We start from the raw sequence: 15,019 nt of genomic DNA on the forward strand, positions 1-15,019 counted from the left end.
GTAGGAGAGGCAGGCAGGTGCACCTTGCCCTAAGTGCCACCACTCACTGAGGGCATCTCAGCCACCGTCAGGTAGATTGATCTTATGTCTGGTGCATGCATAGTGCCAGAGCTGACCTCACTCATGCTTGTAACACACCTCCCTATAGACTTCAACATGAATAACCGCCTGAAATACTGTTCAGGGAAGTTCTCAGCAGAGATGATTGAGTGCAGTAGGCATATTGCTGTATGTCTTCACATTTAATACGTGGACTCTTGTATTGCATAAGGACATTTGTTACAATGTGACGTGAAAGATTGATTTTGACTGATTCATGAAATCTGGCGAAAAGAAAAACTGGAATTTCTGCTCATAGTGACTAATCGGGTTTGTATTTGAGAAGTGAAATAAGATGATTGTCAGCAGTTCCAATGTTGTTCTCATTTTCTTTTCTCACCTTTTCAGGGATCATTCTGTGTTATAAGAGAGGGAGGAGTGTGACAAGGAGGAGTTACAATGGAGTTCCCACGTATTGCTCCATTTGTTCTCAGGGCAGATCAGAGTCTGGGAAGGAAGAAGGAATCACTCCGGGTAATCATGAGGGTTCCATCGCTCATATCACTCTGGGCTGTGGCCTCTGTCTGTAGAGCTGAGGATACCTGTCCAGGTAAGTCTTCTATATACAATGCCAGGCAGATATCCTCATCTTTATAATGCCTCTTCTTATAACTAGCTACATACTGTCTAAGAGGTGTCATTTAAAGGATATTTTAAACCTAAATGCAATTTATTTCTTTTTTGTGACTTACCAATCCTAAAATATGGTGGCTGCAGGATTGCCCGCAGTGATTCCTTAGGATTCCATAGAACCCACATGATTACCTAGAGTGATTCCTTAGAATTCCATAGAACCCACATGATTACCCGGAGTTATTCCTTCTTCCTTCCCAGACTCTGATCTGCTCTTCATTAAGAATTAGTTTTGTTTTAATCTTGTTCCCTTTTTTTTTCCACCTGGTTATCCAGCCAGTATCTTTAAAAAGTGGAACTCAGGGGTAACCTTCTTTGCCCATAGTTCTCTTCAGTCACGGGAGGACATATAGTAATGTCCTCCTCCGGGGACTCAAAACTCAGCATATAGTGGGCTATTGCTACGCTGCAGCTGGGACAGATCCCGGCAATATTGTGGAGATCCCCCCCACTGGCTGATTGACAGCTAGCTCTGCGCTGGAGAAACAGGGAGGGGGAGGGGGGAATTCCTGCAGGGAGCGGTGTTTGACAGTCTCCGCTCTATGCAGGAAGTGGATTGGGAAGTCAGCGATCAGTGAAATGTGTTCGCTGACTTCCCGATCAATAGAGCCAACTTGTGACAGGGGGGCCACACACTTCCCAAGTCAGCAGGGTTCATCCGAAATTTGAGCAGTGTATGGCCAGCTTAACATAGGAGCAGCAATAGGGGAGGAAGTGTGTTGGTGCGAACAGCGAGGAGCAACACTGAAGGATCGAAAGGAGAGAAACATTAATGAAGTGTCGTGCACCACTTTTATTAATTTGGTGCAAAATGCTCCACATCATTCTCCATATTGAACTCTCATTTCTCTCCATGCACCAATGTTTTTTAATACCTAGGACTGTCCACAGATGCACTACTGCTACAACATACTCAGTCCCTTAATCAGGTACAGTCTGTCATAAAATGGTGAAACGGAAAGCCTTCAATTCACTCCTACAAATGCAGGTAGTGCATGTGTAATTTCGCCAGGCACACTGTCACTTAGTACAATACTGACCCTGCTGGCGAAATTTGTGGATGCAGGTATAGAGCAGTACACATGTGATATCCTCAAACACAATGCCGCTTAATATAATGGTAAGGCTAAAGGGAAGCTAGTGTCAGTGGTGTAACAACCGGGGGTGCAGCAGGGGCGCGGGCCACATATATGTCCCATGACTAGAACAGCTAGTCCACCATATCTTCCCATCCAAAAATGGTCAGCACCTCTATAGGGTAAGTGCATACAAACATCCAGGCAATTTGCAAAATGTAATTTTGCCTCGTCTGCCTCAGTGGTTTTTTCGTATAGGGAGCATGGTTCAAAGATGGCGTATCTGTGATCTATTACGTATTATTGCACGCCCAACATGTGGCACTGCATGTCTTCCCCTTACTTACTTCAACTCTACTCACCCCTTGCAAAGTAATGTTTAGCCTAAATTATATCATAAAGAGGGATGGTACTCATGAAAATGTCCGGTATCAGAACCGATACAAGTATCGGTATCTGTGCATCCCTAGTAACAACCTAACACACTAGTACACCTAGCATGCAGTACCTTGCACTCTGCACTGTATGTGCTAAAAGCACAGATCCACCTCGCTTAACACAGCGCCATTGTATGAACAGGCTCTAAACCTAAGCCTAAACTATGTATGAGTAGAAGGGAATGGACATGCCGGGCTCGGCTGTGTGATGTATGAGCTGAATTTCTGTATATGTTTAATTATGCAGGGCCATGAGGTCCTACTGTTTCGCACTTCTGTACTATGTTGGTATGCTTATATAAATAAAGAATATAAAAAAAAAACAAAAAAAACCTAAGCCTAAATGCTAAAACTAGGCCCAAACTTCAGGTGAAAATTATACTTTTGTGTCTATAAATAAAATATTATCATGGAAATAAATGCTATTGGAAATGTAACCTTTGGGAAGGCTATTTTTTATGTACTAATTGCCACTGAAAAAACCTGTACTAAAATTAATTGTTCTGGTTATATGATCCTCTGGATTCAGGAGTTCTGACTGCACGGAGTGTGTACATATCCTGGGTCAGTGACTGAAAACACTCAGAAAAGGCAGAAGATCAGCATGACATTATGGCAACTAGTTGGTGCTTCTGTGTCAGTGACCAGAGCTGTAGCTATCTCCTTTTGCGCCCGAGGCAAGAAAAAAAAAGTGCCCTCCCCCCCCACCCCCCACAGGCGTGTGACATCACCCAGCACCGCGCACATGCGGCATCATGTGATGTCATGCGCCCCACCTCCAGGATTTTTTATTATGTTTTTTATTTTTTATTTTATTTTTTTTATTTAACTGTTGGGGGGCTTCGGGGAAATATTAGGGGTCTAAACAGCATGCAGGAAATTAAAATTGCAATAGAGTCAGAATCTCTTATCTGTATACTTGTCTTGGTTCAGTGAATAAAAGGTATCGCAGCCTCAGTATCTAGATAACAAGGAAGTTGCTATTTTCTGAAAAAGAGACCAGCAATGGCAGTTTACTTATTTTGGATCATTGGTTTCCTTCAGTAAGTGCTGGAGCAGAGGGGACACTAGGAGGGGGGGCACATAGGAGGAGGATAGAGTACTATCAGTTTGTGTTCAGTTGTTTGGGTATGTGTAGATACACAGTAGAATTCTTCTGTGCGCCAAATTAAAAACTGGATGTGGGTGAGCCTCCCTGTTAATGTCCCTGAAAGGGTAAGAAGATATAAAAAGATTCATCAAACCAAAAACAAGCTAGATCTAAAATTGGTTTTTGGTAAATGAACATTTAACCCAGTGGTTCTCAACCTTTGTAGGGCCGGGACCCCTTGGTAACATTTTCCAAGTTGTGGTGACCCCCAACCGTAAAATTTAGGGATGCACCAATACTAGTATCTGTGTGGGCTCTCGGGAGGCTATGTGGGCTCTCAGGTGGCTAGTGGGACTCTCTGTTGGCGTCCAGTGCGGGCTCTGTGGTGCCCAGTGCCGACTCTGTGGTGCCCAGTGCCGGCTCTGTGGTGCCCAGTGCCGGCTCTGTGGTGATCAAGCACTCGCCTCCCCTCTCACTGATCCTCTCTGGCCACTGCTGCTGCAGCGCCATCTAGGAGAACTGACACTGTTGCGCTAGGAGGAGGCTGAGGAGCCTCTTACTTAGAGCAGCACAAGGCATGTAGGGACCCCCTCAACTGTGGGTTGCGGCCCACTTTTGGGTTACAACCCACAGGTTGAGAACCACTGATTTAACCAGTTCCTAAGCACAATCTGTAGATTTATATTCCACAGAACAGTGCTCCATACTTAAAGAATGCTAATCTATGTTCTATTGCGGATCTAGGAGTGCACAGTTGGAGTCAGGTGCACTTGTTGCCTTGGTATTTGTTTCCCACTGAATGTTGGCTTGTTCACTTTATTGCTAACAGATGAATAACACCTTATGTTCTGTCTTTTCTCCACCTTTTTTTGCAGATGTGAAGGTCATAGGAGTTGGCGACTCAGATAAACTGGCCATTCTCAGAGGATGTCCTGGTCTTCCTGGATCTCTCGGGCAAAAAGGAGAAGCTGGAGCTGCTGGAATGAAAGGCAAGTAGAATTCATATAAAGAATAAGGTCCCAGCCTACACCTCTATGCATACCTAGATCCTCCAGTGACCAGACCGGACCCATACAATTGCTTAGGCACAGACATACCAGGCTGTTCGGATGCAGACTACCTCTGTCCCTTCACAATCTCCAACTCTCAGACATCAGTCCTGTCTATGTAGGACAGACAGGCCTGGACACATGGTCCTGATGTGTAACGGTGCCCATACACCTTACGAATATCGACCGATTTTCGTATGCGATCGCGATTTCGTCGATATCCGTAAGATTGATGGGCAGTGTACAACCTCAAATACTATACAATCGATCGACTTTTGACTAACCAGCAGGTTACAAAACTTCGGTCGATCGTACGATCTTGCAAGGTTGGTGGCGTTTCCGTACATCAAAATTCCTACGATTAACACTGCTCATGCACAGGGGCGGGCTTCCGATGACCGCAATGCTGAACGGCAGTCTGCACTTTCACACACCGGCCCGTCCGGCTTTTATCTTACGAACATGCTACACACCCGCCGAAAATCGTACGATTCTCGGCGGGTTTTCGAACATGTCCGTAAGATAAAAGTCGTGCGACCTTACAGCAGTAGAGGTCGCACGGCTTCCACACACCTTACAATAAACGTACGATCGCGGGATTTCACGCGATTATCGCAAGGTGTGTGTGCACCTTTAGGCTTCAAACTACTCTAGAATCAGGTAGAAGCAATCACTGACTATGAAATGTTCTTAATTCACATGTTGTTAATTCACATGTCCTATGTGTTCTTTTATTGTTTAGGAGAAATGGGAAGTCAGGGAACTGCAGGAAAATATGGTCCTCCAGGTGAAAAAGGTTTGTAAAATTCAGCAATCCATCTACGTCTTCTTTCTGCAGTCTGACTCCTACTCACTGTGCAACACAGACAGTTTCTACTTCAGCTGATTCCAGTATTTCCCACTTTCCATTACCTGACCTGAACTTATCTGACATTTTCAGCATTCGGACCTCTATTTACTAAGACAAACAGGGGTCAATATATCAGTGGTTTCATACAAGATTATAACAACCATTACCCCAGATTCACACCATTTTTAACAACCATTAACATCCTTTACGCAAGATACACACTTTTTTCAGTTAGAAAAATGTGTCTCTTGGGTGGAAAGTTGTGTGAATCTTGAGTGAAAACATTTATATTGGTATTATGTAACACACTGTGCAATTGATGAGAAGGACATGAGGAGTACAGCACAGTATACCAAGTAGAAAAGTAAGGACTCTATTGGGATAGAGTATAGAGTTGGGATTATTATTATAAATGTGAATTATATAACGTATAGCACAGGATACAGAGTGGGGCAGCTGCGTATGCAACTTACAGTGCTACATACAGAACGGAGTAGTCCCCAATTTATAAACACCGCTCCCAAGTTATGTGGCTAATAGCCGCCATTCATACATGTAATAGGTGCCAAAAGCAATCCAAAATTGAAAGGAGAATTAGCTATACCTTATCTGGCACATGCATACTATTAGTTGTCACCTTTTAGTAGACATCTAATGGTTATAAAAGTTGGACCTTATCATTTAAAACTATTGTTTTGTGTTAAGATCTACTTTTCAGATGATGAGCTCAATGAGATTTACCAACGAAACAAAACATATCTTTATTTTCATAACAAACACATTAAAATGATTACTGGGACTACTGTGTGTATCTTCCCATTGGATAAACCTAATAATTTGAATAGAGATGTTCAATTTTAACAATAAGCTTAAAATGCCCACAGCACAATAGATTTAAATAGCCATCTTATTCTGTTGATCTGCACTGAATGCAGACCGGTGGTCTCTCCTGGCTCTCTCTCCTGGCTGTCTCTCCTCGGTCTCTCTCCTGGCTGTCTTCCCCCAGTCATCCTCCTGGCTGTCTATCCTTTCTCTCTCTCGGTCTCTTAGCTGCCTCTCCTTGCTCTCTCCTGGCTGTCTCTTCTCACTCTTAGCTGTCTCTCCTTGCTCTCTCTCCTGGCCATCTCTCCTCTCTCTCTCTCACCTGGCCATCTCTCCTTGCTCACTCCCCTGGCTCTTTCTCCTTGCTCACTCCCCTGGCTCTTTCTCCTTGCTCACTCCCCTGTCTCTCTCCTGACTGTCTCTTCTCACTCTCTCCTGGCTCTCTCTCCTGGCTCTCTCCCCCTGCTGTCTCTCCTCCCTCTCTCCCCTGGCTGTCTCTCCCCCCTCTCTCCCCTTGCTGTCTCTCCTCAAGCTCTCCTCTGGCTGTCTCTCATCATGCTCTCCCCCTGCTGTCTCTCCTCCCTCTCACCCCTGGCTGTCTCTCCTCAAGCTCTCCCCTGGCTGTCTCTCATCATGCTCTCCCCTTGCTGTCTCTCCCCACAGTCTCCCTCCTGGCTGTTTCTCCTTACCTGCACTCCAGCAGCTTTCTGGCATTTTCTCATGCGCACGGTCCTGTTCTCCAGCGTCCTGCCCCATCCCACCTGTAGCATCCGACACATTCGGCTGCACTATGACTGCGGGAGGAAGCTCGGGACAGCGAGCTAACTTATGATTGTGATCGACCAGCATTCGCTATGCGAACAACTGGTAGATCACGTTGACCTAATGGGCGCGCCAGATTTTAAAACAAAAATAAATGAACAATTAAGGACCCTTTAAGAGGAAACATGAAATGTATGTGATTAGTCTCGGTTATGACTCCTCATTAAAGGCCATCAGAAGCCTTCAGGTCCTTTTTCTGCAAATAAAGACAAGTGAAAATATACACATTTATTAGTACATACTGCAATACTGAGAGTATTTATATGTTTTTTAGGTGCCATGGGCTCTATGGGAGAGAAAGGTAACACTTCCAAATTCTAATGTATGTCTTTTTCTATACTTTAGTGCATTGAGGACCTTAAGCAAGCTACTTATGTAACACACCCTATCCCTCTGCCCTGCTGCCATTGCTCTCTCCCCCCCCCTGTCACTTTTCCCAGCTGTCAAAATGGCAGACATTACTTGCAAAATTGTTTGTAATCCCTGTTCAGGAGCTTAATAAGTAAATTCAATGCAACAGTGATACAGTGTATTTCCTTTTTTTTTTATTCATATGTAGATCAAAGGGGTCAAAACAACTTTCCCAGTAACACTTTTTTAAAAATAACATTTGTCTCTATGTACCCTTTCTGAACCATAATCTTTTCTAATGACCTCCCTACTCTCCTTATCCCCTCAGCACCTTTTTTCTGCTGATTTCTTTGTTTCTATTGTCCCGATTTGAGCCTTGTTTGTCCCTATACAGTATATGATTTACTTTATTATGGAATTACTTTTTATCTTAAAGGAGAACTATGAGGCGAGTGAAAATCACTCAGCCTCATAGTTGTAGCCGTACTGTGACAATGAAACTGTCACAGGTCGGCTCGATTGATCGGGAAGTGAGCGAACACATAGCGTCGCTCACTTCTCGATCCATCCCTGCAGAGAGCCGTGACTGACAGTCCCTGCATGGATCCCCCCTTCCCTGTCCGATCCTCCAGCTGTCAATCCCGCAGCTGGATGGATCTCGACAATAATGTCAGGATCCGTCCCGGCTGCTGCGTCTCAGTATACTGTGAGCTGTAGCTCGCGGTATACTGAGCTTAGGGTAAGGGGAGGACGCTAGTTTGTGTCCTCCCGTTACTCTTAGGAGAACTATGGGGAAAAGCCCTGACCCCATAGTTCTCCTTTAAGCAATAAAATTATCGCCAAATACACAGACCTGTAGCAGAAATGTAAAAATTGCTCTGGTCCATAGGGGGTGTACAGGTGGGAGAGCGGAAGTGGTTAATGGTATGTATTTGGGGCCAGCTTAATGAAGTGCGGTGCTATGAATATATGGAATTTGTAATAGTTGCTGGCCTGTTATTCTTACATTAAACTAAAAGGCTTCTTCTGTATTTCTTATGACAGGAGAGAGAGGGGTCTCTGGATTAACTGGATCTTTTTATGGTAAATGTATGTTATTTTATTTCTTCTGCATGGTGGTGGGCAGGCTGCTTTATACCAGTATCTTGTATCATACAAATAATGGGTTCTGTTTCAAGCTATTCATTCCATTCCAAGGCTCAGTAAGCTACAAAGGAAATCTCCTTTCCTTACACACTTATATGTAATGAGTACATCTTTTGGATACAACTTCTTGTTTCTTAACCCCTCAGGTGTAAAAAACTGCAAGGAACTCCTGCAGCAGGGTGCAATATTAAGTGACTGGTACACCATATACCCAGATGGCCAGAAGCCAATGAAAGTGTTGTGTGATATGGATACTGATGGAGGAGGCTGGATTGTAAGTGATCATAGATGTTGCATCAATGCAGATAAGGGAAAAAAAACAAGATAGAATTCCTAAAGGGAATGTATAGTCTATTAAAATCCATGAAGTAGGTGTAACAGAAAAGACATTATGACATATATATAACTAGGAGCAGGCAATTGACTTTGGAACAACTGGTCATTGAGTTAAATGCAGCAGGTTTTTGGAGCTACCTCTCGAGGCTTAAACATTAGGCAATAGGACTGTCAGGACTACCACATGGGTACTTTTGCTTAATAAACCTTGTCATTGTTTACTTCAGTAGGTATTACTGTAGGCAGGGCCGTCTTTAACGCAGGGCAACAGGGGCAGTTGCCCAGGGCCTAGTCCTTGTTGTGGGGCCCAAAGCAGCTGCCCCTTGAGCCTGCAAAAGATACACATGTTCAGGGCTGGCAACCTCACCTGTGTAGGTATGGGGACTTACACCGGACCTGCCTCCTGTCTGTGTACACAGCAGCATGGATGGGACTTCGGGCTCCGCCCACTATCCACTCAGCCCCGCCCCTGGCTCTCCGTACTCACTGTGTTGCCTGGGGCCTGCTGGGAACCCTCAATGTGCCATGATCGATATCACCATAATCACTGGCACTGTAAATCTAACCAATTACAAGTGTGTGCTGACATATTTACATACAGTAAACCCTAAATCCTTTTTTTCTTTATAGTAATATGTCCCCAATTACCTGCAATATTTCATGCATCCTGGGAGGCTTTGGGGCAATCTAGAGAGGGCCGGCACTAGCACAAGGCTGCATAGGCAGCTGTCTGAGGGCACAGGGGGGGGATGCACCTTTGCCTGTGTAGGAATAAACCTTGCATCAGCCCTGCACACGAGGCATCTAGGGTTCACGGGGCGTGGCAGGTAGTGGGCGGGGGCCCAAGGAAATGTTTGCCCAGGGTCCAATCAATATTAAAGATGGCCCTGACTGTAGGTCAACGAGAGCACACTTTGGTGTATGTTCATAATGTGTTGCAAATCCAATGTTGGTGTTCTTTGGGCAGTGTCCTGACCACAGTTAGATTGATCTCCCAGAAGGAGAAGAGGGAAATGCAATATGCAGGTGTGAGGCTGAACCTTAAACCGGTGTTCTGGCAACCATGCTGCAATACTCCAATATGTGAACTGTGCCACAACAGGATCCATCATTTTGGAGGAGATTGGCAGGAGTAATAACCACCTGCAGAGAGAGCCACTTTTCCAGCCACTTATTGGGGTGTAATAACTTTCTATGTGCAGGTCTTCCAGAGACGTTATGACGGGTCTGTTGATTTTTACCGTGAATGGAAGGCCTACAAGGATGGTTTCGGGAGCCGCCTGACTGAGTTCTGGCTGGGCAATGACAATATTCATATGCTGACATCATCAGGTAATTAGACTTCCTCATGAGCACCTTCACCTCCATTCCATCCCTTCACCAGTTGTTTAGAGATGGTGGCAGGGAGCATCTCTATAGAGCCATGACTGAGGAGTATGCTTAGGAACTTGAATATAAATGTGCCTGAAAATGTGAAGTTGTCATATCAAGGCAAATTTTCCTGTATTATCTAGTCTGTACTTTAAGGTGATATTGTAACTCGTTCTCTAGTGGGTCCCCGCATAGCTTTTCCCCCTGCCGCCATCAGCTGAGCGGCTGCTGGGGAGACACCTGCGCATGCTCGTTACCGGCCATACCCACAAGTGGCTGTGTTTGTCCATAGACACACACAGCCCTGTGGCAGGCCACACCCCTCCTCTCCACCCAAAAGGATGATTGGCAGCACTAAGAGCCTATGGTTCCTCTGCCCTCAATCTCCTCCCCCGCAACCAGGAAGTTCGGGACAAGGGATTGCTTTGGGGACCGGCAGTGGTGACAAGCTGACAGGTAAGTGGGGGGCTGGGGGGGGGGGCAGAAAAGGTACTAGCCATTTTTTACCTTAAAAGAGAACTATGGGTCCACCTTTTTTGCCCATAGTTCTCTTTAGGGTCACAGGAGGACATATACTGTGTCCTCCGGTGACCCAAATCTCAGCATATAGTGGGCTATTGCTCGCTAAATGCTGAGAGTGCAGGGCCGCTCCGCAGCTGGGATGGATCCTGACATTACTGTCGAGATCCATCCCACTGGCTAATTGACAGCTGGCTCTGCCTCTCTAGAGATGTGCTTGCACCCTCACCCATCCGTCCCTCCAGTCAGTGCTGGAGTATCCGAGAGGGGAGGGGGGGATCCCTGCGGGGAGTGGTGACTGACAGTCTCTGATCTCTGCAGGGAGAAGATTAGGAAGTCAGCGATCGGTGGTATGTGTTCGCTGACTTACCAATCAATAGTCGATGTGTGACAGATTCAGTGTCACAGGTCGGCTTGATTTATGGGGATAAGTGTTTTTCACTCACCCCATAATTCTGCTTTAATGCAGAGAATGCATTAAGGTAAATAAACGCCAAGCCCTTAGTAATACTTTAGGGGGTAAAACTGGATTGTGACTGCCCAGAATTTTTAGTCTAAAATATTTTCTTTCAAAGATTATTAAATCACTTTTTATACTTCTATACATTCAACTCCCAAATTGAAAGGCCTAATGAAATATGCTGTTGCATTAAACATTGGGCAGTTTGGTCTGATTTTGGGAAAGGACTTTTGGGTAGTATGGACAGATTTCTGTGGGCTAAAGAAAGTGCGCCATGATGCCACATTGATTAGTGGGAATGGTAAAAGGCGGGTGTTCTTAAGTAACAAACCTTTTAGCTTTTTCCAGGATCCATTGCCTCTGCAGCTCTGTGTTTGGTCACCATGCCCCTTGCAGTTGGATATCCTTGTCATGTCAATGCCTATTTTGGAAATGCTGTCCTGACCTGTTTTACACAGGTTTTTATGTGTTTGCCCTACATAAATCTGCGTATTATAATGACAGTTCTCTTTACAGGCACCTGGGAAATACGTATTGATCTACATGCCTTTGACAACACTAAGCATTTTGCCAAGTATGCATCCTTCCAAGTTCTGGGAGAGGCTGAGGAGTATAAATTGTTACTTGGAGCTTTCACTGAAGGCACTGGAGGTAAGAGATAGATTGCTTGCTTGCTGGTTGTTCGCGCCCTAACTGAAGTCTGATAGAAGTCAAACTGTCCCCTGTCCTCTAATATGTTAGCATGAGCCTGGTGCCAGTGACAGAATGAAGTGATAGACAATGAATGCCCCTATCTATTATAACTTAACTTCTCTGTGTTGGTGACAAATGGAAAGACATCTTTTGTCACCTGTCACCAGAGCAGTGATCACAGACGCTACAGGCAACCTGTCACGTACCATGGTGGAGTCTGAGTTAACAAGGGCGGCCTCCCTTGCAGCTCCAGTGTCAGAGCCCCTGGATGGCAAAACAGGTGTGCGGAGACACGGCGAGGCACGAGTGCTGTTGATGTCACCATGGCAGGAAAGGTCAGTCTCTGCAAAGCCAACAAGTCCCTGGAAACGGGCACGGATGTGGAACAAGAGGGAGCAGAGTTCCAGAAGAGCCTTGGTCAGAACTAGCCGGGTCCTCAACAGGCAGGCAGAGCAGCAACAAGTAGCAGGTTTTGCCTAGGGCGCAAAATAGTCTAGCACCAGCCCTGTGGACACCTTCCACGTTGCGGCCCTCTAGCGAACCACACAGACTCAGAGGACTAGTTGCCACAACGGGGCACTGGACACAGGGGCACACAGGGGAGAGACCTGTGGACCGGCTGCAGTACAGGGTACAAAGAGGCACAGGGGAAGGAGTGTAAACAATAGAGGGAAGGGACACATAGGGCCACCAGCGAGGCAGCACAACACAGCTACCCAGAGTACTCAGAGGAGTGAGGCTGCATAGGACAAGCAGCCAAACAGGAGGAAGACAGACTCACAGGTAAGAGCAGGTGCAAGAGCTCACCGAGGAGGTGATTACCATCCACTAGCAGGACACACTGGGAGCACAAGGGAGATGAGACATCAATATTGGGAAACGCACAGAGGGAGTGTGCTACACAGGGAAGATGCACACAAGGGATGGTGCGTAATACAGGAGCTCAGATACAGGGCGCATACACAAGGGAACAAGTATAACGCAGGGACTACTGCTCACAGGGTAATATGCACAAGGGAAGGTGCAGGACAAAAGCAAAATCACAAAGGAATGAACTGGAAGCTGTGCAATGAGAGGCGTGCGTAGCACGGCCACAGATGCACCGGACACTGTGCACAAGGATAGCACTAGGGAATGTGCATTGCACTGGAAGACACAGAGAAGGGAGTGCAAATATACAAGCAAGGAGGGAGGCCAACAAACAGGAGCTGCAGGAAACTTTAACAACAGGGATACAAGAAAGAGCAAGAGGGAAAAGCCAACAGGAAACGGAGTGGGTATGAGAACACAGGAGAGTAGCAAAAGTAGGGATCCAAAAAGGTACACGTGCACATGTGATCACAGGAAGCACGAGGGATCCGACACAAGGACTAAGAGTTGTTGCTCAAACGATGAGCAGCAAGTGAGATAGAACTAATTAGGGGAGGAGGTGTGCAGATTGGCTGCAGCCCTGTGGAACACCATAGGCTGACAGCCAAGCACTAGGGACCAAAGGGAAAATAAGGCATGGATTGCCGGACATTGTGACACCCTGCTGGACAGAATACCCAGGTAGATGACCCAATTTCTATGTTAAAGTTAAGAATAACAGTGGTGTCATCTCCCCACTCACAGTACTGCCTGGACTGTGAAAGTAATGTATCTTCTCACTCTGCTTCCTCTTCCTGTCAGCATGTTCCTTGTTGGCACATTTGCATGCAATACACCAGACTGGCTCCCAGTGCTGCTTCTCCCAGTCTTAGTGACTGCAATGCTGCTACACAGGGGATTTCAAGATGCAGATACCAACTGATTAGGAAAGAGAGACAGAGGGATTTGGTTCTAAATGTGGGACAGTTGGGGGGGTATGCTTACAGTGGCTGCTAAGGGCATCCATTACTCATACAGGACATCTGAAATGAAAATGAAACCTGTCAGAGACAGACGCACAGATTTATTCACTAAGGATCTGTAAAAGTGGTGAGCACATAGCCTGCTGATTGAGAACTTCTGTACTCCATAACCACTGTGGTTCCATTACTACCACATATTAGAAGCACCTATACAGGTTGTAGCCAGAAGGAAGTCACTGCAGTCTTGTAGAGTATAAGAGATACAAGCTGATATTCAAAGTGAAAAAACAAAAAGCCAAAATGAAAGAAAGCTAAACGCAGTGCATTCCACGTGTGCTATATGTTCAAAACGCAGTTTAAAGTTATGCAGCACTTATATAAAGTCATCATTTATAATGAAAAATTATTGGTTCCATTCACTAAGCCATCGCACCTGTGTTATTTACCATAAAGACCTGTTCACACCAGTTGCAGTACGTTCCGGCCCGATTCTGGCCGGAACGCACTGCCTCGCATTGCGGCCGGCTCACTTTTTAAGAGGGGCAGGAGGGGGCGTGGCGGGCCATTGAAATGAATGGCACCATAGCCACGCCTTCCGGCCGCAATGCGATCGCCGCAGTGCGATCAAAATAGTGCTTGCAGCATTTTGATCGCACCAGACCGGACCGCAGGCACAACGTGCCTTGCGATCCCGTGCGGGCCAGAATCCGTGCCAGAATCAGGCCGGAACGCACTGCAACTGGTGTGAACAGGCCCTAACGGCTGATCATTTCAGACATGCGGCTTACTTTTAGCTCTCGTTGACTCTTGTAGCAGAACATACCTGTCCCCATGGTAAATAATGGTCCTAATAGCTTAGTGAATTGAACCTGCTGGATCTGTATTGGCTGTTCTGGTTGTCTCCTGGGGGAAGGGCTTAGGCACCATTCAGAATGTTTTCAACAAGTGGATCTTAAAAATGCAGGATCAGAAAATATGGTCACGCTGTTCATGGTAAAACGGATGTATAGCGTCGGGCTATGGTTTCCAAAACAAGGGCTGAACAGAAGATAGTATGCAGTCCCCGATTATAAATGTCTGAATAAAAGTTTGTTTTTTTCACATCTTTACTGTACAGGAATGTGTTCATTTTTTTCAGGTGATTCTATGAGTTTTCATGGCAATATGCCATTCTCTACTAAGGACAAGGACTTCACTACAGACCAATGTGTCAAAGTGTATAAAGGAGGATGGTGGTACAATAAATGCCACTTTTCAAACCTGAATGGGCTCTACCTGATGGGACAACATGACACCTATGGTGTTGGAATCAACTGGCGTACTGGAAAGGGATACCATTATTCCTACAAGATGTCTGAAATGAAGATTAGACCAGTCTCATGACACATATAAGCCTAGTAAAGATTTATAAGCAGATATATTTCACCTGCCAT

At 45.7% G+C, this 15,019-nt stretch overlaps 1 protein-coding gene across 1 annotated transcript; it reads left to right on the plus strand.

Moving 5' to 3' along the window:
- Positions 1 to 479: 479 nt before the first annotated feature.
- LOC108790449 (ficolin-2-like) lies at positions 480 to 15,019 on the plus strand. The gene is made up of 8 exons (XM_018560704.1): positions 480 to 649; positions 4,211 to 4,324; positions 5,127 to 5,180; positions 7,153 to 7,179; positions 8,522 to 8,649; positions 9,914 to 10,043; positions 11,578 to 11,712; positions 14,725 to 15,019. Exons 1-8 carry the CDS (start codon positions 499 to 501, stop codon positions 14,967 to 14,969), a joined length of 984 nt encoding a protein of 327 aa, XP_018416206.1. The 5' UTR covers positions 480 to 498; the 3' UTR covers positions 14,970 to 15,019.

This window comes from Nanorana parkeri, unplaced genomic scaffold, assembly GCF_000935625.1.
Source record: "Nanorana parkeri isolate BGI_ZX_2015 unplaced genomic scaffold, ASM93562v1 scaffold475, whole genome shotgun sequence".
NCBI classification, from domain to species: domain Eukaryota; kingdom Metazoa; phylum Chordata; class Amphibia; order Anura; family Dicroglossidae; genus Nanorana; species Nanorana parkeri.

Coding starts and splice junctions, on each gene's coding strand:
- LOC108790449 (XM_018560704.1), top strand. CDS start 499: ATGGAGTTCCCACGTATTGCTCCATTTGTTCTCAGGGCAGATCAGAGT. Junction 650..4,210: donor AGCTGAGGATACCTGTCCAG/GTAAGTCTTCTA, acceptor CTTTTTTTGCAG/ATGTGAAGGTCATAGGAGTT. Junction 4,325..5,126: donor TGGAGCTGCTGGAATGAAAG/GCAAGTAGAATT, acceptor TTTATTGTTTAG/GAGAAATGGGAAGTCAGGGA.